Source organism: Oryctolagus cuniculus, chromosome 3 (assembly GCF_051225735.1).
Source record: "Oryctolagus cuniculus isolate XC-2025 breed Fujian yellow rabbit chromosome 3, ASM5122573v1, whole genome shotgun sequence".
Lineage (NCBI taxonomy): Eukaryota > Metazoa > Chordata > Mammalia > Lagomorpha > Leporidae > Oryctolagus > Oryctolagus cuniculus.
Genome location: NC_142869.1, coordinates 171272959 through 171297398, shown reverse-complemented (window position 1 = coordinate 171297398; position 24440 = coordinate 171272959). Strand labels below are relative to the sequence as shown.

Genomic DNA, 24440 nt, shown 5'->3' with positions numbered 1-24440 from the left:
AAGGTAATTAGGCTTAGTAAGTCCAAACCACAATTAAATCCAAATTTAGCAAGTGTCTCTTTCCTGTGGGAGGCTTCGCACGTCAGAGGTTTATAGAATGCTTTGACTCCATGCCTCAAGTTCTTGGCCGATTATTTCTGGCTTCCTGATGATAAAGATTACCACATGCCTGACCAGTGGAACAAAAAGCATTGTGACCACATTTTGGATCCAATTATTTATTCATTCACACCCTCCTAAGACTTCTACTTTATGAATAGGAATTCTTTCCAGCAAAAGAATGGAATTTATGAGTGGGCAGCAAACTAATTTCTAAATAGATCGAGGGGGCAGGCGTCTGGCTTCCCAGTTGTCTGTTGGGAGGCCTGCATCTCTCACGGCGGCACTGGGTTCCAGTCCTGGCTCTGCTCCCGATTTCAGCTTCCTCCTAATGTGCATTCCTGCCATGCACACGGGAGACCTGGATGGAGTTCCAGCCCTGGCCACTGCAGGCATCCGGGGTGATGCACCAGCGGATGGGAACTCCATTCATCTCTGTCTTACTGCCTCTTGAATAAAAACAAGTAGAGAACTTATCAATGAATACGCCTCTCAAAATCCATAGAAATGTAATTGTAAGAATGAAAGATAAAGCTACACTCTAATATCGTTGAAGGAAGTATTAATTTTCTGCTGTGATGTGAGATTCGATCTTCTCCCCATCAGCAGTCTGTCCTAGTTATTAGGTTGAAACAATTGCTGGCTGGAGAGCAAACATCCACTTTCCAATAAAGTAGTCACATAAACACTTGAGCAAGAAACACGGGGAGGATTAGGTGAATTTTTAGTGCTCATGTTAATTATCCGAGAAAGATGGGCAGATGATTAATTCTGTAATCATTTCTAAGGAACAAATGCTAATTATTACATTGTCCTTTCATGAGCAGAACAGGAAGAGGGGGGCAAAAGCTAAATTACTGTAGAAGGCATAGCTTGACTTTTTGAGACATTTCTATCACAAACTTTCAGACTGAGTAAACCACTCTAACAGATAATGGACACAGTTAATTATCCACTCTTCCCCATGCAGTAAAAGTGTACCACAGGCCCAAAGGGTGAAAAAATTAGAATTTCCAGACTACTCTTTTAAAGTTTAGCATTCAGGACAATGTATCTGGGGAAAAACCATCACTGTAGAAAGTTGGTGCATTTTAAAAGGACCATGGTTGTTTTTAAAAAAGTATTTATTTTTCACTAGTGAGGATGGATCCAGGCAAAGAGATTTACACAAAAATGTCCATATATAAAGAAAGAAATAGCAAAATATTTTTGGTCATAATTTAGAAACAAACTAATCCACAAAAAGGAGACAGTTTTCCCCAATTCCTCTTCCACAGAAGAACACAGCAGGGGCTCAGTTCCTGGATATCCTCATGAGGCCACGGATCCGTCTGACAAGAGCCTGGATGAAACTGTAGCGAGACCGAACCTTTGAGTACAGTCCTTCAATGTCTAGAAGTTTCTTCTGTAGTGACTCTCCAAAAGCGTTGTTGGCATCAGCCTGAAGCTAGAGGTAAGACAGATGAAATTTTATTATTAAAGTTACCATCTCAAATATTTATCTTTTCCCATCTTCCAATTGCAAATACCTCTGAAATTTTGTAACGTGGTCTTTCCAACATAAAATATTTGGAACTGTAACATGGAACCAAGTGAACTGACCCGGCTGTTCACATTTTCTGTCCGGATTTCTGGTATGATTCTAGTGCTCTTCTCTCCTTTGCTGTACAAATGTGGGGATTTTTAAATGTGCTTTAAACAGCAACTTGATGCTAATGCTGACATATCGTCAAGCACACAAACACATATCCTAAGGGGCTACACAACAAGTTGGCTAACAGTATGTGCTTTTAAAAAAGAAGAGTAGGTGTGCCGGTGCCGTGGCGCAGCGGGTTAAAGCCCTGGTCTGAGGCGCCGGCATCCCATATGGGCGCCAGCAGAGTTCCAGCAGCTCCACTTCTGATGCTGCTCTCTGCTGTGGCCTGGGAAAGCAGTGGAAGATGGCCCAAGTCCTTGGGCCCCTGCACCCACATGGGAGACCTGGAAGAAGTTCCTGGCTTCAGATTGGTGCAGCTCTAGCCATCTGGGGAGTGAACCAGTGGATGGAAGACCTCTCTCTGTCTCTACTTCTCTCTGTAACTGTCTTTCAAATAAATAAAATAAATCTCTTTTTTTTTTCTTTTCTTTTTTTTTTTGACAGGCAGAGTGGACAGTGAGAGAGAGAGACAGAGAGAAAGGTCTTCCTTTGCCGTTGGTTCACCCTCCAATGGCCGCCGCAGCTGGCACGCTGTGGCCGGCGCATCGCGCTGATCCGAAGCCAGGAGCCAGGTGCTTCTCCTGGTCTGCCATGCAGGTACAGGGCCCAAGCACTTGGGCCATCTTCCACTGCACTCCTGGGCCACAGCAGAGAGCTGGACTGGAAGAGGAGCAACGGGGACAGAATCCAGCACCCCGACCGGGACTAGAACCTAATGTGCCGGCGCCGCAAGGCGGAGGATTAGCCTATTGAGCCACGGCGCCAGCCTTAAATAAAATAAATCTTAAAAAAAATAGAAAAAGAATAGGTGGGGAGAAAAGCTTTTATCCTTCACTGTTTAATTTCTAAAACCACACTTGCTTTGGGAGAGGCAGCAGCAGCCAGGCAGCCCTGTTTCACTGAGGCTCTCGGTGCGCCGTGGCCCACCGGCACCCAGCATGCACCCTTCCCACCACCAAGATGCCCAAGAGGAATTGAGGGATGTAAGCCCAAGAAGATAGGTGGGGTGGTCCCCCAAACCTGCTCCTACAAAAGTAGAAATGAAGTTAAAAAAAAAAAAAAAAAAAAAAAAGCAGCAGCAAAGTGTATCTTCAGACAGAAAAGTACAAACCAAAGGGAAGAGAAACAAAGTGAAAACAGGCCGCACTGGCTCAAACAAGAAACCAGAGATCTGCCAGCAGGAACAGAGAAACTAAAAGCAAGGAGCGTCTGGCCTGATGAAGCAGCTGTCATACGCCCGTCTCAGCAGTGGTCCTGGTCTCCCTTCTTGAACCATTCAGAGGAATGGTTTCATCAACTTTTTGCAAATCAAGTTTTCAAGTTGCTCTAGAAACATTTTCTAAGAAAGAAGGAATCCAATCTCATCCCATTTTTTCAAGTGTAACTGATTTTTTTAAAGGTGAAATCATCTGCTGGTTGGTTATTTCCAGTCCAACCAGAGAACAGCTGTTTTCTGTACAGGAGGCTCTGGCTGCCATGGTGTCAGCTTAGACGTCCACAGATGTCCACAGACGTCTAACATCTCTCATTACAAAGCATACTAAACGGCACTGTGGAGTCACAGTTGTGCATTTAATCTGTTGTTGTTCAGTACAATTGTTTCCTACAGAAAACCACTCCTTACCACTGTCCTGTCACAACAGGGCATGTTCCTTAACATGTTTTGTTGTGATTCAGTTTTCCTAATAACTTGTTAATGTGTTGTGAAAGGCTGAAAATTCGAGTATGTAATTTTTATGATAAACTGTGGCCTGGTGGGACTTATGTAACAGCTTGTCAATATTTGAAGATATTGGTACTTAGTATCTTGTTAAGGAAAATTTGCCTCCAAAGGCAAAGCTGGAAAGTCACTGGAATAACTCTTCGCCGCAAGATGGAGGATTAGCCTAGTGAGCCGCGGCACCGGCCTTGGAATAACTCTTAAAAAGGATCACAATACATGGCCTTTTAGATTTTTGGTACATATGTTAGGAAATGTGCACAAGTGGAAATATCTGTGTATTGATTCTGAACACTACCAGGAAAATCTCGATTATGAAAGAAAAAAACCCATTTGCTTGTTTTCAAGAAATATCAATTGGGTAAGACAGGAGAGGGGGTTTAACCTGAACCATACGTTAGAATTCAATGTATTCCAGAATGCATATGTCGTTTTAGATGGGTCTTTTGGATCCACCCTTCTATGCTAAAATACTAAAATTAAGCAGTGAATTAGATGGATCTTCTTGCCTTCAGTTTTGTGTTAAAATTACGGCACAGAGATTATTTATTAATCCTGCATTCTCAAAGAACTTTATAACAGACTGTAAAGGAAACAAAAAGTCGTAAGTTCAACATATATGTATTAGACATCTTCTGGATGACTTTCACTGTTTCTCTCTGGCTGTAATTCTGTCTCTCAAATAAATAAATAAATAAGATCTTGATAAAAAGGTAGCAAAAAAGAGAGAGAAGGAAACAGCAGAGGCTTTACAAATTATGACTCAGGACACTGATACACCTGGTAGAGATCCAGCTGTAATTCATCTTCCCTACTATCACATACCCTGATACCCGTCTCCTTAGGAATAGGACTCCGCTATTAGTTTAGTATGAGGGTTTCATCTTTAATGTCTTTGGAATGCACTTCATTTTCTCCACCACTACTGATCAAGAAGTAACTAAGAGTGTAATGATGCATATTATTAGAGTCTGTGACCATGGGGGAATTCTTGATGGCTACTCTCAAACTTAATTGTTTCCTGAAAAATGGAGTGCTGAGTGATACTTCAGGACTTCAAGGGGATTCCAGATCACAAGGTCCAGCAGTTAGGAATACTCAGCACATTGCAGGTGCTCTGCTGGGAGCCTCCCTTAACTGACAAAACCCTCAGAGGTTGAATCATCATTCCACTTTCTAAGATGACGAAATCGAGGCTCAGTTTAAAGTCACACAGCTGTGTAATGTCCAAGCCAGAATTCACATCAGGCATGCAACCCTGAGAACTATAATCTTATTACTATCCCAGACCTTCCTTTTTACTTTAATAAAGAAAAAAAAAAAGTATAAGAAGCAAACCTTACCTGGTCTATGTCATGTTGGCTTACTATTGTCAGTCCACTTTTAAAATCTAGATTGGTTTCTGAGAAGGAATCTAGAGATAAAAGTCACAGTCAAACCAGCTTTGCAAGTACACCATACAAGGGGTCTTCTTCAAAACTTTCACAGAAAATGTGTATTATGAAAAAACTATGCATGGATTTAAAAACATTTTTGCACCAAAATCAGCCTATCATTTAATTCCGTTTTCCCACAGCTTTCTGAAACAGTCTCATCTTCACCCAACAGTGGAAGAACCTGCTAACCACCACACCACAGATCGAGACCGGGAGCTCCATCTTAGCTGAAGCAAATGGAGGTCCTTCCCTGGTGCAGCCCGGGATGCTCAAGCCTTCTTCTCTTCCCTCCGCAGGAGGGACCTAACGCCTGCCCAGTAGTCTCAGGGGCCTAGGAACCATGGCGGAGGGGCTGCCTCACTGCCGTTCTCCTGGCAAATTGCCTGCGATGAGGGGACTCTGGGGTTGGATTAGCCCTTAGCTCAAGCTGCTGAGGAAGAGCTGGTGAGCAGGCTCTAGCATATTCTTATCCTCCACACAACTTCCCACAAACAGAAAGTCTACTACAAAGAGAAACTAGCCTTATCTAGTAACAAGGTAGCACTCAATTACCCCTCACTTTTGGTTTCCTGGAAACATAAAAAATAAACAGAAAAGTAACTAGCTGTTCAAGTACTAAAATCCATAGGCAGGGCCAGTGTGTGGTGTAGCGGGTAAAGCCGCCATCCACAGTGCTGGCATCCCATGTGGGTGCTGGTTCAAGCTCCGGCTGCTCTACTTCCCATCCAGCTTTCTGCTATGCCTGAAAAAGCAGCAGCAGACGTCTCGAGCTCTTGGGTCCCTGCACCCCATGGGAGACCTGGAAGAAACTCCTGGATCCTGGCTTCGGATCAGCCCAGCTCCGGTTATTGCAGCCATATGGGGAGTGAACCAGCGGGAAGACTCTGCCTCTCTCTGCCTTTGCCTCTTTGTAACTTTGCTTTTCAAATAAATAATCTTTTAAAAAAACATAGGCATTTATGTTTCACTAACACAGAATTAACTTTACCTTGTAGCCTTCTGCTTTTAAATAAGGTTCTGGAGGCAAACAGGGAATCTTGAGAATCTGTTGGTGTGCAATGTAACAAGTAGTACTCCAGGTGGCGCCAAAAAATAAACAGACAGGTCTCTATGATAACTGCATATGGGAACTCAGGTTAAAGGAAAATTGCATGGCTTTTTTTTTTTTTTTTTTTAAATAAATCAGTTTCTCAGGAGGAGGAGAAAAGAGACCACACTCGTTTATGATACACCCACATGTTCAGTCTAACAGGCAAGGTTCCAGTGACGACACCTGCAGAGAAAGCAGCAGAATGTGCCAAGCTGAGGGCAAGGAGCTGGGCACCACAGGGTGCTACGTTGTTCCTCCTTTCCTAGGCAAACAGAGAGCATCTATAGCTATGATAAGTATTAAAAAGGTAAGAAAAAATATGATTTAGAAATTTATCAAGCACTTCATGGAAAAAAAATTACAGTAATTATGTCCCCTTCCTTCTGGTTCTGGCACTCAAATAATGTAAGAATAAGAAAACAGTTTCCGGGGCCAGCGCTGTGGCGTAGGGGGTAAAGCTGCCGCCTGCAGTGCCGACATGCCAAATGGATGCTGGTTCAAGTCCCGGCTGCTCCACTTCCAATCCAGCTCTCTGCTGTGGCCTGGGAAAGCAGCAGAAGATGGACCAGGCCCTTGGGCCCCTGCACCCATGTGGGAGACCCGGAAGAAGCTCCTGGCTCTGGATCAGTGCAGCTCTGGCCGTTGCAGCCATCTGGGGAGTGAACCAGCGGATGGAAGACCCCCCCCCCCCTTCTCCCCCGGCTCTCCTTCTCTCTGTGTAACTCTGCATTTCAAATAAATAAATAAATCTTTAAGAAAAAAAAAAAAGAAAAGAAAATAGTTCCCACGTGGAGAGGTCATTCCATCCACGTCTTTGGTTTCACAAAGGATACAAGAACACAGGGAAAGCAGTTTAGCTCGATTGTTGATCAGCTTCACCAGACGCCGCCTTGCTAGAACATACTTCTGTGCAGTGGAGATTTTATCAACACCAGCAGGCATCGCAGACTGACACAGCTAAAATGAAGAAAGAAAAAGAAAGAAATGCGGTGTGAGAGTGATGTAAATGTAACCAAAACTGTAATGAAAATCTACCAGGAGCAGGGAGCCGTGTGAAGTGTTGGGAGGAACACTCAAGACAAGTTTGTTATCTAGTTGAAAAGACAGTTTTTAAAGGAGAGCCATCTACTACCGGGTATTTATCTAAAGGAAAGGAGATCAGTAATGTCAACGAGATATCCGCACTCCTGCATTTACCGCAGCACTATTCACAACAGCCAAGAAAAAGGAAAGGTGGGCTGTGTGTGTATATATATATATATATATCATATATAGATATATGTGATATATATACACACAATGGAGTACTACTCAGCCTTTCGCAAGGAAACACTGCCATTGTGACAACGTGGATGCGTCACTGGGTTAAGTGATACGTGCACAGAAAGGCATACACCGCCTATTCTCACTCAGATGTGCAATCTGGAAATTCATCTCACAGAAGCAAGCAGTGGAGAGTAAAGGCGTGGTGTTGGACAAAGTATGGTTAACATGTGGTCCATATGTGCAGCTGGACAGGAGGAATAACTTCTAATGTTCTACAGTACATTAGGGCAACCGTAGTTGACAACATTTAATGTATATTTCAAAATAGTTCGCAGAATTTTGAATGCTCCCAACTCAAGAAATGATACATGTTTCAGGTGATGGATCTGTCAGCTACCTTGGTTTGATCATCACAGTTATATACATACATACTGAAATATCACACGGTGCCCCACGAATACGTACAATGACAGGCACTCCAAAAAAAGTCATGGGAAAACAGAATAAAAAGATACGTTTACTTTGGTACAAAAAAACTGAAAGCCATGCATAGTTTTGTCATAATATACATTTTCTACTAACTTTTTTTTGAAGATGCTTTATATGTCAATTAAAAATTTTAAAATGAGAGAGAAAGAAGAAGAGCCAAAGAAGCAAATCCGTTAAGTGAAATGTCCCAACTGCTGCCTTTCAGAAAGTCTGTCCCTGAAACACAGGCATCCCCACCTCCCACCTGCTGATGGGCCCGCCACTCTTGAATTTCCTGTCTCAACACAAAACAGTAGGTGTGAAAAGGTCATGCAGAGTTTCTCTAAGAGCTGTCGGCATTTTCTGAAGAAAACGTACACCTACGAGGCCTCACTCAAACCTCCCAGGATACTTGTCATCTGACACACATCCCAGTAAGTACAACGGTTCAGTTTAACGTCTCAACGTTAAGTTGTAGAGAAATCACAGGGAAGTGATGAGGTTGCAGTTCTTGCAAGGACACCTAGCGCCAGTAAGCTACATGACGGAGGAAAGACCGCTGGATGCAAGCCACACAGTGTCAGGGGCTACCTGTACCCACTCGCTCACTCCTGCCTCACCCTGTTCCCACCAGCCGTGTGCCTCTGGACAAGCTATTCGAGATTCTGCGCCTTGTTTCCTCATTTGACAAATGAAGTAGCATCAGTATTTATCTCCTATATTCAGAACATGTAACTCAGGGCCTGGATCATAAACACTCAATAACTGTTCCCCATAATTATCAGAAGAGTGGCAAGAGGGAGTAGGCTTTGCCCACTCAGAAGATCGACATGGAATGTGTTAGGAAATCTGGAAAGAATCAGAAATGGAAACTAGCTCAACATCCAGGTTGGCATGGGACACCAAATGAGGCTGGTTCTGTGGTACAGTGGGTTAAAGCCCCCTGCCCTGCAGCGCTGGCATCCTATATGGGCGTCTGTTCAAGTCCCAGCTGCTCCACTTCCCAGACAGCTTCCTGTTAATATGCGTGGAAAGGCAATGGAAGACGGCCCAAGTCCTTGGGCCCCACACCATGAGGGAGACCTGGAAGAAGCTCCTGGTTCCTAGCTTTGGATTGGCTCAGCTCCAGCCATTGTAGCCATGTGGGGAGTGAATCAGCAGGTGGAAAACCTCTCTCAGTCTCTACCTCTCTCTGTAGCTCTGTCTTTCAAAGAAATAAGATAAATCTTAAAGAAAAAAGAAAAGCTTCAGAACTGACCAAGGAATGCCTTAGAGCTCAGCTGCGCCAAGTGGAAAAAGTAGGCAAGCCGCTGTGGAAGCAAGCCTGGTAAGGCCCATTGAGCTCTAAGGCCAGAGGAAGACTCTGGGGCACCGAGATGGCAGTCAGGTCTGACACAATAACCTACCTGTTTTGGGGAAAAAACTACCCTAAATGGACAGTGAGGCTGCTGAAGTCACAGAGACACACGTTCTATGAAAATGAACAAATATCTGCAGTAGGAGTCCTAGCTTCTCAGCAGTTTACAGCATAACTTATCCAACCCTCGCTGTTCAAAGGTCAACTGCCTTTCTATTTTGCTGAGTGTGTTTTCTGGTCAAGAGATTCTATGCTTATGAGGTTGTTGCTACAACGACAGCATCCTTCTTCCCAAGTCTGAGGCCTGGCCTGTCAGTGGTAAAAAGCAACGATTTCCCAAGTCCCCAAAGCTCATTAAGATTCATACCTCTTTGATCTCATCTGGAGGAAGCTGCTCTACATTCTGGAGCTTGTTGACACTTCGCCGATGACTGTCATAATAGCTGAAGAAATCATTAGCACTCTGTTTCAGCAGGTAGAGGATAATGCCCAAACCAGGCAGGCGCCAATATGGAACCACGGGAGCTTGGGAATCTAATAGAATTGACGATATAAAGCAACATTCTACTTACAAGTAGCTTACATGACTTTCAAAATACCTGCTGTAAAACAAGGGCTGCTCTGGAATTTAGGGCAAGTAAACTATTATTAAAACCAACCCAAGGTTACTTTTAAATACCACTGATAGTTCAAAAGTTCAAACAAGTGGCTAAAAGCTGCTGTAACCCGGTACAGGGGACCTTAAGAGGACAAAGAAATTTGTCAGTGCTTTTAAAAGTAGACATGGGCAGGTTATACTTTATATTGCGTGAAGATCTCTTTGAGAACTCTATGAAAGTTATAAACCTTTAAATTCATTCCCATTCCTCCCCACACAAACATACAAAACACATACGCAAACCTGGGGTTCCTGACCCCAGCTGAAAAACGTGACACACTGGAGAGCTCTAGCTATATGAATTCCCTTCTTTTTCTCCCATTCCCCCAAATACCAGCAACAGCCAGGGCTGGGATGAGCCAAACCCAGGAGCCCAGGTCTCCTGTGTGAGTGGCAGAGGCCCATGTACTTGAGCCACCACCCACTGCCTCCTAGAAGGAATTAGTAGGAAGCTGGATTGGAAGCGGAGGTGCCTGGAAACAAACTGGTAACCCAATATGGAATGCAGGCATCACAAGTGGTGGCCAGCTTGCTGTGCCACACACCTACCCCATATGGACTCACGTCTAGTCTGTATCTTCCTGGCTACTGAATTCCCAGTTCAAAGACACTCTTCCAAAGAAACAGGGAGAACAGAAACTGAAATATTTTAAAAATGTAACTGCATTTAAACTTTAACAAGCCTTTTACTATAACCACTCCATTTGAATAGCAAAATGATTTGCCTTTCCTTTTTTTAGGATTTATTTATTTTTATTGTAAAGTCAGAATTACAGAGAGAGGGAAACACATACACACATACAGAGATAGAGACAGAGACAGAGACAGAGAGAGAGAGAGAGAAAGGGATCTTCCATCTGCTGGTTCACTCCCCAGATGGTTGCAACGGCAGGGCTGGACCAGGCCGAAGCCAGGAGCCAAGAGCTTCCTCTAGGTTTCCTATGTGGGTGCAGAGGCCCAAGGACTTGGACAATCTTCCACTGCTTTCCCAGGAGCATTAGCAGGGAGCTGAGATCGAAGTGGAATAGCCAGGACTTGAACTGGTACCCATAAGGAATGAGGATACTGCAGACAGTGGCTTAGGGATTGTTTCATATTTCCAGTCTAAATGATTTATCACATAGAATATAACAATAAATCTTTTTCTTAAAAATTATTTTCTACTTATTTGAAATGGAGAGAGACAGAGAGTGCATGTACTCCCGCATCTACTGGTTTACGTCCCAAAGGCTCAACAGGGCTGGGCCAGGTCAAAGCAGGAGCCGAGAACTCAATCCAGGTCTTCCATGTAACTGGCAGGGACCCAGGTACTTGACCCATCATCTGTTACCTCCCAGGGTGCACAGCAGCAGAGGCTGAATCAGGAACAGAGCCAACACTCAAATCTAGGCTCTCTGCTATGGGAGGCAGCTTCCCCAGGCAGTAGCTTAACCACTGTACCAAACGCCTATCCCAAATTCTAGTGAGTATTTATGGCTATTTCCCACATTTCTTTAAGACATACTCGCCTAAGTCTATTCCAAACCAATCACTGAATAAACGTATTATGTAAAGCTATCTTATTAGCTTAATTAAGGTCTTCTTCCACATGTGACAAACAGAACATGCCAGATGAAATCCTGCTCCCCTTCCCACCCTACAGCAGAAAACTAAACAACCTACACATAACACAACAGGAACAGACACTGGTGGGGAAAAGCAGAACTACTGTTGCCAACGGCAGAACAGTAGATGCCTGGGCCAGGAGTCAGAGGAAGTTATCAGATGTAACAGGGCAAGAGAAACCTTCTAGAAAGAGGAAATTATTTCTCTATTTTGACTGCTCTAGTGCTTACACATCTGTATATTTAATTACAAAAATTATTCAAACTGTATTCCTAAAATAGGTGAATTGCTTTGTATGTAAATAATGTCAATTAAAATTAATCCTACTAACTACAAGATTACCAGAGGCTTCCTGAAATCACCAGCAGTCCATTCCATTACCACAACCAAGGGTAACAGCTTTAACCGAGCCGTATTCCAAATCTTCCCTGCTGGGTCATTAGGAAATCACATACTTAAGTTAGCTTGCTGAAGACCTAAATTTTACTCTTTTGCTACAGAAATTTGGAACTATAATAGAAAACCCAATTTAGACACTGAATTCAGCTTAACATGATTTAACATACAAACCTATCTGTTATATTTTTGTATTTTTCATCCAGTGAGCTTACTCTCCAGTCCCTGAGAATTTCTTTGGAATCTCAAGTAATATTTAAAACTGTTCCCTCCCACATGGCTCTTCCACACTTATCCTCAGGAAATCTTGAATTTCTCTATTCTTTTCAGCTTTTTTACACATAGGTCTGACAATAGTTATTCTCATACTTTTTACCCTACATTTTTATTTGAAAGGCAGACAGAAAGAGACACACAGGAACAGAAAGAGCCTCCATGCCAGGAATTCTGATATAAGATGCAGGTATTGCAAGCAACAACTTAGGCTGCTGTGCCAAATGCCACCACCCCACCCACAGTTTCTTTTAAACGCCATTTTAAAATTTTTCCATTATTGACTTGTAAAGAAAAAAATATATCACATTAAGGCCAAGATAAGAGAGCTGTGTCGTAGTCACAGCAACTTAGTTCCACTGAGAAAAGACTGGACTCACCTTGCCGTGATCCATCTCTGTTAACCGTTTCTGAAAGGCTAGGGGTGAAGAGACACACAGCATGCTGGAAGGGAGGAGAACTCTGTAACATGAGTGATTGGCAATATTCCATTACATTGGCACAAATCTGCAATGGAAGAAAAGCAGTAAAAAAAAAAAAATATTAGCTGCCAAAATGCCATAAAGCCAGAGAAATCAAGATTCAAAAGTGAACAAGGTTATGAATCAATTGGTAAAATGACTCACATCTGCTACCCTTAACAAATTGTGCCCACCTCAGAAGCCTTACAGAATGCTTTCCAATTCTCACCCCTCTTACCTGCTGCATAGCCAGTTCAATCTCATCTTTCCTGCTCACTCTATCTCCCTCCACATTATCATCTTGAAATTTAAATTGACGTAGTCTGTCAGAGCCACCAAAGCGACCAAGTAGTCCCAAACATTGGCGCTAAGAAAGAAAAAGACATTTTGTTACATTCTAACTGAATGTGTTTAAAATTAACAATGTCCCTTTCTTGAAGGAAATCTAAAGAACAAACTCCACAGAATGGGATCACTGTAAGGTAATGTGACATCTACTAACTCAGCCAACCAATGAAAAAGTTGGAAGACTGAAAAACCCAGGGTTTGTGGTTTTTGTAGTGAGAGCTCAATTCTTTCTCGAGAGCTGACAGTATGATTTCAAAATATACCACGTTAGGGGCTGGTGCTGTGGCCCAATAGGTTAATCCTCTGCCTATGGTGCCAGCATCCCATATGGGTGTCAGTTTGAGACCTGGCTGCTCCACTTCCAATCAAGATCCCTGCTAATGCAACTGGGAAAGCAGCAGCAGATGACCCAAGTACTTGGGCCCCTGCACCCATACGAGAGACCCAAAAGAAGCTCCTGGCTCCTGGCTTTGGATTGGCTCAGCTGCGACCATTGCAGCCATCTGGGGAGTGAACCAGCGGATGGAAGATATCTCTCTCTCTTTCTGCCTCCTCCTCTCTGTAACTCTGCCTTTCAAATAAACAAATCTCAAAAACACCTCTAAATTTGGGGCCAGCAGCGCTGGGATTCCATATGGGTGTCGGTTCCAGTCACGGCTGCTCCACTTCTGATACAGATCCCTGCTAATGCACCTGGGAAAGCAGTGGTGGACAGTCCAGGTGCTTGGGCCCCAGCACCCACATGGGAGACCTGGAAGAAGCTCCTGGCTCCTAGCTTCGGATCAGCTCAGCTCCAGCAGCTGCAGCTACTTGGGGAGTGAACCAACAGATGAAGACCTCTCTGTCTCTTAACTCTTTGAAACAGATAAAATAAATCTCATAAACACACACACAAAACCTCTAAATTCTCACATCCTCCTCTATGCAAAGTCAAAAGACGATTTCCAAAGTCGGAAAATCAAGTAGTAGCTCTATTGGCACGTTATGCAGACAGTGAATTACAGCAGCTCAGAGAGGCAGCCCCAATCCAGGAAGCAGATGCCCATTTGAAGATGTAAGAAACAGTTACCTGGAATCTCCCAATATGTCCCTGGAGCTCCATTAGTGATCCTTCATTTACATCAACATCAAGTTCACTTAATATACCTATAAAATTTAGAATGCTTTTAAATTTAGTTTTATAATAAGAGCATAAAAAGCTAGGAAGCATGGATCTGATATTTTAGTTTTTATGAGCCTGAACAGATCTTTCCATGAAATTATTTTGAGAAATGATTTCACAGACTGTAAGTGCCTTTTATGAATTAGTAACACCAGCACATGTACAATTAGATGAAATCTAAAGTCTAGATTAAACTAATTTCAAAAGGCATTTTAAAAATTTTCAAAAAAATCTTTTATTTATTACCATAAAAAGTAAAACTTTCTAAATTCAACAGTAAATACTTTCTCTTTCACCTCTTTAACAATGTCAAACACTGGGGCCAGTATTGTGGCGCAGCAGGTTCAACCGCCACCTGTGAGGCCAGCAGCCCTGGCCATTGTAGCCAACTGGGGAGTGAACCAGCAGATGGAAGATATCTCTCTCTCTCTCTCTGCCTCTCCTTCTCTCTCCCTGTAACTCTTTCAAATAAAATAATAAATTTTTTTAAAAAAATCATAATTGGTGATGACGTTGCCAAAGAACAAAGCAACCTTTAGATATTCCTACATTAGAGAATTCCGAGTATTTTTTCTTCTTGAGGAGAGGGGTATATTATAAATTAAAAATACCAAGATATAAATCAAAATAAAGGAAGAAGTGGTGTTTTGCAGTGAATCCATGTAACAATACCACTATAATTAACAGCTGAGGACACTGTGTGTTTGCAGGACTGAGTGTAAATGTTATAAAACTTAACAAAATAAAAATGATATAAACAAACAATCTGAAGGTGGAAGAGGCAGAACAAAAAAATTCATCATAGGGAGTGGGTCTTGTGGTGCTGTGCGTTAACCCTCTGCTGGAGACACCCACATCCGTTATCAGAGTGCTTGGTTCTAGTCCCAGCTACTCCACTTCAAGTAAGCTTCCTGCTAATGCAAGCTGGGAGCAGCACATGACAGTACTTGGGCCCCTGCCACCTGTGGGGAAGACCTGGCTGGAGCTCCAGGCTTCTGGCTTTGGGCTGGCCCAGCCCTGGCTTTTGTGGAAATTTGGGAAGTGATTAAGGATGGAAGATCTCTCTCTCTCTCTGGATTTGTGTGTATGTGACTCTGCCTCTCAAGCAAATGAAAATAAACATTTTAAAAAATTATCACTTCATCTTTCACATGAAGGAGTTAAATGATTCTAAAATTGACACATAATAGAGATTACATGGAGGGAAAAAGTGATCAAATCATATCAATAATTGTTTATTGTTCATAAACTTTTTTTTCTTAATTATAGTGATCTTTTAAGAGCAAATATTTCTGTATTCAGTAGCAAAGAAACAGTTATCTAGAATCCAGTAACTCCTCCTGTTTCTCATTAGTAAGTTTTTTCAAATCTGCTAAATTCAAATAAAATTAAATATTTTCTAAAATAGCACGTAAAAGGCAATTCCACTCTCATAAGTAACATCTGTTATGCCCCATATACATAGAGCAATGTTTGAAAGGATATTGACTGGGGCAGGCGCTGTGGTGCCAGCATCCCATGTGGGCACCAGTTCGAGTCCCCACTGCTCTACTTCCAATCCAGTTCCCTACTAATGCACCTAGGAAAGCAGTGGAGAACGGCCCAAGTACTTGGGCCCCTGCACCCATGTGGGAGAACCAAAGGAAGCTCCAGGCTTCGGAGCAGCCCAGCTCTGGCTGTGTGGCCATTTGGGAGTCAATCAGTAGATGGAAGACCTCTCTCTAACTCTGCCTTTCAAATGAAATAAATAAACCTTGTTTTAAAAAATTTGTTTATTTGAAAGGCAGCGATGACAGAGAGAGAAAGATACATTTGCCAGTGCCCACACAGGATGCGGCGACACAGGTGGCCTTACCTGCTATGCCACAGTGGCTGCCTTGGTTTTTTGTTGTGTGTGTGTTTTTTTTTTTTTTTTTTTTTTTAAGAAGAAGAAAAAGAAATTATATTGATCAAATGCTAACATTTGTTCATCTCTAGGTAGCATGACTTTGTAAAGCTTTTTTATAATGAGCACATGTATCTATCAAGTATATCAGTCAGTGAAGAATTCTTAAAAGTCCATTGAGGGATGGCCGGCACCGCAGCTCACTAGGCTAATCCTCTGCCCTGTGGCGCCGGCACACCGGGTTTTAGTCCCGGTCAGGGCACCGGATTCTGTCCTGGTTGCCCCTCTTCCAGGCCAGCTCTCTGCTGTGGCCAGGGAGTGCAGTGGAGGATGGTCCAAGTACTTGGGCCCTGCACCCCATGGGAGACCAGGAGAAGCACCTGGCTCCTGGCTCCTGCCATCGGATCAGCGCGGTGCGCTGGCCACAATGTGCCGGCTGCAACGGCCATTGGAGGGTGAACCAACGGCAAAAGGAAGACCTTTCTCTCTGTCTCTCTCTCTCACCTGTCCACTCTGCCTGTCAAAAAATTTAAAAAAAAAAAAAAAAGTCCATTGAGGGGGCCAGCGCTGTGGTTGAGCAGGTAAAGCTGCTGTCTGCAGTGCCAGCATCCCATAAGTGCGCCGATTCAAGACTGGCTGCTCCACTGATGATCCAGCTCTCTGCTATGACCTGGGAAAGCAGCTGAAGATGACCCAAGTCCTTGAACCCCTGCACCCATGTGGAGACCAGGGAGAAGCTCCTGGCTCCTGGCTCCAGATCGGCCCAGCTCCAGCCATTGTGGCCACCTGGGGAGTGAACCAGCAGATGGGAGATATCGCTCTCTCTCTCTCTGCCTTTCAAATAAATCAGTCCATTCAGCACAATCAACTCACCAGGAAGTGCGGCTTTACTGATAATTCCTGTCAGCAGAGCCAGCTCCTGCAAAGACCCAGCACTAACATCCTGACAGCGCAGAATGGCTTGGATGGTGTCTGAATGCGAAATGAGAAACTGCAACACCTAGGCAATGGAAAAGGAGGAGAAACAGGAGGAGGAGAAAGAGAAAATTTTATTATAAATGCATAATGCATCACAATAATACTGAAGCATGTAATTCAGCATGAGAATCAGAGACTGTTTCCTACATGTAAGTTTATTTTTTCAGGAAGCAATTACACTAAAATCCACAAGAAATCTAAAGATAAGGATCATATTAAAATTTATAAATCAAGCATTTAAAGTCTGCTCTAGAAGAGTTTAATATAACTATTGTGTTAGAACCATTATATGACCACTAGCACAAGAACTTAAAATAAGTAGGTGGGTAAATGACTACTGAACTAAGGAGCTGCTCCATGACACTGACTACAGTAACAAAATTTTTTGTCTAATTCTCTTGTTGAAGTATAAAAACAAATGCATACATTTGATTGAAGGTTTCATCGAAATATGATAATCTCTGGTGTTTAAAGAAAAAATTTTGATAAAAAATTCATTTCTTTAAATTACTGTGTTATCATCTATATTCAGTATTTTTTGCAAAGCACAACACACATTTCTCTGAATAAATCTGATTAAGTTACATCTTGGAAGCCAGCTTATCCTCATTATAACTGTTTTCACTTATAAAAGAGCAAGTTTCAATCACTTGCTCTCCATTTCATGATTTTACTAATTAATTACAGTGTTTTATTCAAATCAAAATACAGAAACAGATCAAAGATAAAATCCAAAGCAAGATCAGAGTAAAGTACAGGAGCCTGTTTCCTTATTTAGTTATTTTTTAAGAACTTTGTTTATTTGGGGCCAGGACTGTAGCACGGCAGGTTAAAGCCCTGGCTTGCAACATCGGCATTCCATATGGGAGCTAGTTCAAGTCCCACTGCTTCACTTCCAAGCCAGCTCCCCCAGCTCCCTGCTATGGCCTGGGAAAGCAGTGGAGGATGGCCCAAATCCTTGGTCCCTGTACCCACATGGGAGACCTGGCAGAATCTCCTGGCTTCAGATCGGCCCAGCTCCAGCCTTTGCGGTCATTTGGGGAGTGAACCAACAGATGGAAGAACTCTCTGTCTCTACCTCTCTCTGTAATTCTTTCAAATAAATAAAAATAAATCTTAAAAAACAAAAAAGAGTTGTTTATTTATGAAGGTATCTCAAAGGCAGAGTGACAGAAGGAAAAAGGAACAGAGTTGTGCCAGTCCAAAGCCAGGAGGCAGGCGCTCCATCTAGGTGTCCCTAGCTGGTGGCAAGGCCCCAAGTACCACAGCCATGCTTCTGCTGCTTCCTGGGTGCACTATCAGTGAGCCAGTTCAGAAGCAGAGCAGCCAGGACTCGAACCGCCACTCCGATATGGGATGCAGGCAGCTTAAGCTGCTGTGCCACAATGCCCACCTGGGGGCCTGTTTTTTATACCTAGCTCTGCTCAGTATAGCCTCCTGAATAAAGATTCACCTTACCTGCCCTGCTGCCTGCAAGTGCTGGGCCATACTGGATGTGAGGATGACCTGGCACAGCTGGAGGGCTGGAAGGAGGATCTGACGGTAGCGATCCACCGGCGTAGGGATGAACACTGGGTGATCTCTCATGCCAAACATCCTTGATTCATGTCAACAAGCAAGAAGGGAGCAACATTCCAACAAGTAAGGTACAGTCTTCTTTTAAAAAGTTCGTTTATTTTTATTTATTTAAAAGGCATAGAAAAAGAGCAAGCAATCATGCATGCTTTATCTTCTATCTGCGGTTTCACTCCCCAAACGCCCACAACAACCAGGACTGGGTCAGGCTGAAGCCAGGAGCAGGAAACTCCATCTGGGCCTCCCTTGTGGGGGGCAGGACCCAAGTACTTGAGTCATCAGCACCTGCTGCCTCCGAGGGTGCCCACTAGCGAAGCTGGCATCAGAAGCAGCCCAGACTTGATCCTAAGCACTCTGATGAGGGATGTGGGCAACCCAAGCAGCAGCCTGAGCCACTATACCACAATCCCTGCCCTTGAGATACCTTTTACAGGCAGAGTAGACAGTGAGAGAGAGAGAGACAGAGAGAAAGGTCTTCCTTTGCCATTGGTTCACCCTCCAATGGCCGCCGCGGCTGGCGCACCGCGCTGATCCGAAGCCAGGAGCCAGGTGCTTCTCCTAGTCTCCCATGGGGTGCAGGGCCCAAGCACTTGGGCCATCCTCCACTGCACTCCCTGGCCACAGCAGAGAGCTGGCCTGGAAGAGGGGCTACCAGGACAGAATCCGGCGCCCTGACTGGGACTAGAACCTGGGATGCCGGCGCCGCAAGGCAGAGGATTAGCCTAGTGAGCCGCAGCACCGGCCGAGATACATTCTTAACAACTACCTTTTAAATGGCAAATGAGTAACAGCCAGCCAATTGAAATATGAAGCTACTGTTCACTCTGCTTGGATTATCAGTGATTCAAAACACCATCTATTTGGAGGCAGGTTTTTGGCACAACAGTGAAAGATGTCTCTTAGGACACCCTCATCCCATATATGGGAGTCCCTGGATTCAAGTCCCAGTCTCCCTCCTGGCTCCAGCTTCCTGCTCATGTGGACATGGAGGAGGCAGGGGACAGCTTAAGTGGCTGGGTCCTTATCAACAATGAGGGACACCAAGTTGAGTAGCTGGCTTCTGGTTGTTGTAGGCACTGGGGGAATGAACCAGCAGATGGAAGATTTTCATCTCTTTCAAATAAATTTATATAAATTAAAAATATAAACCTGTATCTTAGTAAAAAAAGTGTTAATTTTGAAAACTCTTACAAAGAAAAGCTTGCATAATTGGAAAGCCAATGTTTAAAACTTCCCAAACATATTGATTCTTCTCTAAATGTTTCATTGGGCCATAGAGGTTGTAAGAAATAGATAAAAACAAGCTACTTCACCCAAATTTCCCTCTCCATTGGCTAAGCCAAAAATGAACATACACTGTCCATTATAGAAAATTAAAATAAAAGTTAAAAGGAGGCTATAAAATCTCTTGGCTTTTCTTTTTTTTTTTTTTTAAGAATTGTTTATTTATTTGAAAGTATGGTTGCACTAGACAGGGCTGGACCAGGCCGAAGCCAGGAGCCTGGAACTCTATCTGAGTCTCCTACACGAGTAGCCCAAGTACCTGCTGCAGTCACACAGACGAAAAAAAAAAATATTTCAACTCAAAGCTTTTGTATTAAAATTTAACTGAGAAATTACTAATACTGGAAAACAATGTCATCTAAAGCTTTATAATTGACCAGGAAATAAAATGTCCAAATGAGGAGAAAAAATCATAAACCTTGAAATCTTATCCAAATCATCAAGAATTTGAAATCTGGGCTGGCGCCGCAGCTCACTAGGCTAATCCTCTGCCTGCGGCACCACCACCCCGGGTTCTAGTCCCGGTCGGGGCGCCGGATTCTGTCCTGATTGCTCCTCTTCCTGTCCAGCTATGCCCTGGGAGTGCAGTGGAGGATGGCCCAAGTGCTTGGGCCCTGCACCCGTATGGGAGACCAGGAGAAGCACCTGGCTCCTGGCTTCGGATCAGCGCAGTGCGCAGGCCGTAGCAGCCACTGGGGGGTGAACCAACAGAAAAGGAAGACCTTTCTCTCTGTCTCTCTCTCTCACTATCCACTCTGCCTGTCAAAAAAATAAATAAATAAAAAAGAATTTGAAATCTGTAACAAATTATAATTTCACTGTAATACTTTAAAAGACCACTATAACAGAAAACAAGTAGTTCTACTGAATAAGAAAATAAGGTGGGGCCGAGGCTGTGGCATAGCAGGTAAAAGCCTCTGCGGCCATCTGGGGAGTAAACCAGCAGATGAAAGACCTCTCTCTCTTTCTATGCCTCTCTCTAACTCTGCCTTCCAAATAAATAATAAAATCTTAAAAGAAGAAAATGTGGGGAAGGAACACATTTAATAACAAAATTCTTTCCCACATTCTCTCTTCTATTATTGATCTAAAATGGAAAGCATTGGGCCCCTATTTACTTTTTGTTATTACAAACAATTTCCATTTATTAGGAAATGACAGGGAAATATAACCAAACACACAAAGAAAATCAAAATGACAGAATACTACACAGAGCTATAAACCAGTGGGAAAATGATGTTTGTTATTTCCTTAATAACCTTTTACTCAGACTTTTATCAAACTGGCCTATATGGACACTTACCCCTGTGGGTCCATTTCTGGGCGCATGTCATAGACTTGGCATTGTGCTAGTCTCACGATCACTCCAGATCTCAACAGCTCTAACGCACCTTGCTGTATCTTAGCCACTCTTGTGAGAAATGCCTAAGAAGTCACAGAAGAAAAAGCAGTGCTGAAATCATAGAAAGGACCTCACATAGAAATGAGACTCTCTCATGGTATATTTTCCATCTTTGATCACCACTGGGCTAACTATCCGGGCACAACATACTGCCTTTCTTGAATTTTTATAAGGGATTAGAGGTACAACATATCTACACTGAATGCAAATGGGGCCTTGTGCGAATTAAAAATTCAGCTAAAATAGTTTCTGTCATTATCATGTGGGCAGAGAAATTTCTGTTTTGCTCACAGCTGTGTCTGCAGTCCCCAGTGCCATGCATGCCACATACTGGGTACTCAGTGAAAACTTGCCAGATCAATGAATGAACAAAGACAAAGGAGTTACAGAAGAGTCTAAGACTTCTGTGCTTCCATTATTGTGATATTCATGTTAAGTTCAACCAGGAGGAACCAAAATTAAAACAGATTTAGAGGAAACGAAATAGAGTCCGAGCCAACGTCTCTGTGTTGAAAATTCTGCATTGCAAGTACAAGCCAGAGCACTGGAATTCTCAACAAACAGCCAATGCAGAGTGAATTTCACTGCTGCCTCCACGTGCAGCATTAGTGACCGCAGCAGCCCCATCACCAAACTAGCCTGCCAGGACCACTTCAATCCATCTTTCACACGCTCAGTGGACACTGCTCCCCAGATGCAAAACTCCTCAAAGCTGAAGACAGCTTGTGTCACAGAAGACAGTCTTCAAGATGCATGTCACATAAACTCTCTTTATATATCTTCAGTCCCAAGAAGAAATAATCAAGTGGTATTCACAAAGCCTTACCATTTTGGATTCATAAGTATAGAGGGCTTTCAAAAGGGGAGGTTGTGGAGTGAGCAAACTCTGCAAAGTACGGTCATCTTCTACCAGGCTGTCCACAAGGACCTTCAAATAGCCACTGTTGGAAAGATACAGAAGCCACTGCTGCTGCTTGTCCACAGAGACGATCCGATCCAGGAGAGCCAGGGCCAGCATCTGAAGAGACAGTGAAACAAAGTCTAAGACGTGGAGCTCACTTATAGGATCAGCAACAGTAACTGTCTCTATCTGCAAATATTTAGAACTTTTCTCATGGCAATTATTGCTTGCAACAAAATTCCGTTTTTTTTTTTTTTTTTTAAAGTTGAAAACTGTATGTATGGGTCCAGAATCTCAACTCATTAAGAAGAGGAAAATTTTCACAGTAAAACTGCATTTCTAAAACAAAACCTACACATTAAGATAATGATACTGACTATATTTTACCATCACCTAGACATCAGTTATTAAAGAAGTTTTGAAAAATAGCTGTTTTTCCTAATTGTACAGTTTTATGTACTCAGTACAGAAAGCCTAGAAAACTACATGAGAAGTATAAGACCTAATGAAAACAGTTCATCCTTTTTGGTCTATCTCTGGGCAGTTTTTCTTGGGTTTTCTGTTTATGTTTTTTTATGTCTACAAATAATTTAAGGATTTTTCAAACATAACTGAGATATTACTACATGTATATCCTCTTTCTAAAAACCATATTTCCGTGGTCTTCAAAAACATGATTTACTGCTACATAATTTTCCACTGGGAGAAAATTATCTTCTCAGTGTTATCTCTAGGATGTCACAATATTGTAAAGAACTATAAATGCAAGTTCCCACTCACAAAGATTTAGGCAGAGAAAGATAAACTCAGTGTAAAGGCAATTTATCCAGCATTCTGGATAAATCATTTTTAGGCAGTATCTCTTTTGTTTTAATCTGTTATTACCCCAGCCAACCTCAAAATTAGCAAAAGAGATGATTCTGAGAGGAAGCTCTGAATTAACATTCTAAACAGAATTAAACAAAACATATGAAGAGGGGATGGCACTGTGGTGTAGAGGGCTAGGCCTCTGCTTGTGGCACGGGGATCCCATGTGGGCGCTGGTTCTAGTCTCAGCTGCTCTTCTTCCAGTCCAGCTCTCTGTTATAGCCTGGGAAAGCTGTGGAAGATGGTCCAAGTGCTTGGGCCCCTGCATCTGCGTGGGAGACCCAGAAGAAGCTCCTGGCTTCAGATCAGCTCAGCTGTAGCCATTTTGGTTGTATGGGGGGTGAACCAGTGGATGGAATACCTTTCTCTCTGTCTCTCTGTCTCTCTTTCTCTGTAACTCTAACTTCTCAAATAAATAAATAAAATCTTTTAAAAAATATGAATAAACAAAACAGAAGTCCTATCAAATAAGCAAATTCTCTGTTACACAAAGTAAGTGCTCAATGTGTAATACATTTCAAAAGCTGATTCAGTTTGTAGCTTAGTAAGTCAAAATACATACTCAGTTACAATAGCAAACAAGAAGTACTTTACCCTTCCGATCTCATGACCATCACAAGCATCTCGACAGACTACCTCCATGAGGGCAGCACCATAGCTCTCAATGATAGCTACATTTTCTCGCTGTAATTTACTAAACACATCTTCAGGGGCCGTCAGCCTTTCCCACATTGTTTTTTTAGCTAAGGAGTTAAAATAGAAAGCATACTCTAATAAAAATGAGTAAGTGAGCAATTATGCCTCATATGCAACAAAAAAAACCCTTGCATTACTGAATGTACACAAAGGCTCACTAACCAATGAGTCAAGCCACATGACCTTTTAAAGAACATAATGTACATATTTCATGAATGGACACTAAAATAACAGTATCAGGAAAAGACATTCTTAAAGAAATCAAAATGAATTATGAGACTCTAAGAGAAACAGTATGCTCTAATTATCCTGCTGACCAATGTGATTTTATTGAGAGCTTGAGAATTTAGCCAGGAGAAATCAAGTAAAATATGGATAAAATTATCCATCAGAATCCTGATTATTTTGGTCAAAATACTTATTAAAAATAAAAAACACACACATTATAAAGGTAATTTAAATATACAATGATAATTAATGGCATGATAACACATTTTATGATTCATGTAAACCTCTTATAAAAGTTTCTAAATACATTAAATAAAGCAATAACCCATATTTTAAACCAACCTCATGACTTCCTTCCCTAACTACTACATAGAACTTCTTTGGTTTTTGTTTTTGTTTTTTTTTTTTTAAAGATTAATTTTTATAGAGAGAAAGAGAGAGAGGGAGAAAGAGAGAGCTTCCATCCCTTGGGTCATTCTCCAAATGGCTGCAACAGATGCAGCTGAGCCAGGCTGAAGCCAGGAGCCAGTAGCTTCCTCTGGTCTCCCATATGGATGCAGGTGCCCAAGCACTTGGGCCACCTTCTGCT

The 24440-nt window shown here is 42.6% G+C and overlaps 1 protein-coding gene across 3 annotated transcripts in view; it reads right to left on the bottom strand.

The window, feature by feature from the left end:
* Positions 1-1205: 1205 nt before the first annotated feature.
* The window catches only part of NUP205 (nucleoporin 205), an 87747-nt gene continuing 64512 nt past the window's right edge, over positions 1206-24440 (bottom strand). For all 3 annotated transcript variants that reach the window (XM_051848966.3, XM_051848967.3, XM_089328649.1), the window contains 13 exons: positions 23522-23670; positions 21986-22177; positions 21061-21182; positions 18357-18495; positions 16794-16920; positions 13943-14019; positions 12764-12892; positions 12445-12571; positions 9500-9666; positions 6875-6998; positions 5940-6068; positions 4859-4929; positions 1206-1546 (listed from right to left, as the gene is read on the bottom strand). In XM_051848966.3, the coding sequence (XP_051704926.2) occupies positions 1394-1546; positions 4859-4929; positions 5940-6068; positions 6875-6998; positions 9500-9666; positions 12445-12571; positions 12764-12892; positions 13943-14019; positions 16794-16920; positions 18357-18495; positions 21061-21182; positions 21986-22177; positions 23522-23670 (1706 nt within the window). In that variant the 3' untranslated portion in view covers positions 1206-1393. The remainder of the gene's footprint in view (positions 1547-4858; positions 4930-5939; positions 6069-6874; positions 6999-9499; positions 9667-12444; positions 12572-12763; positions 12893-13942; positions 14020-16793; positions 16921-18356; positions 18496-21060; positions 21183-21985; positions 22178-23521; positions 23671-24440) is intronic.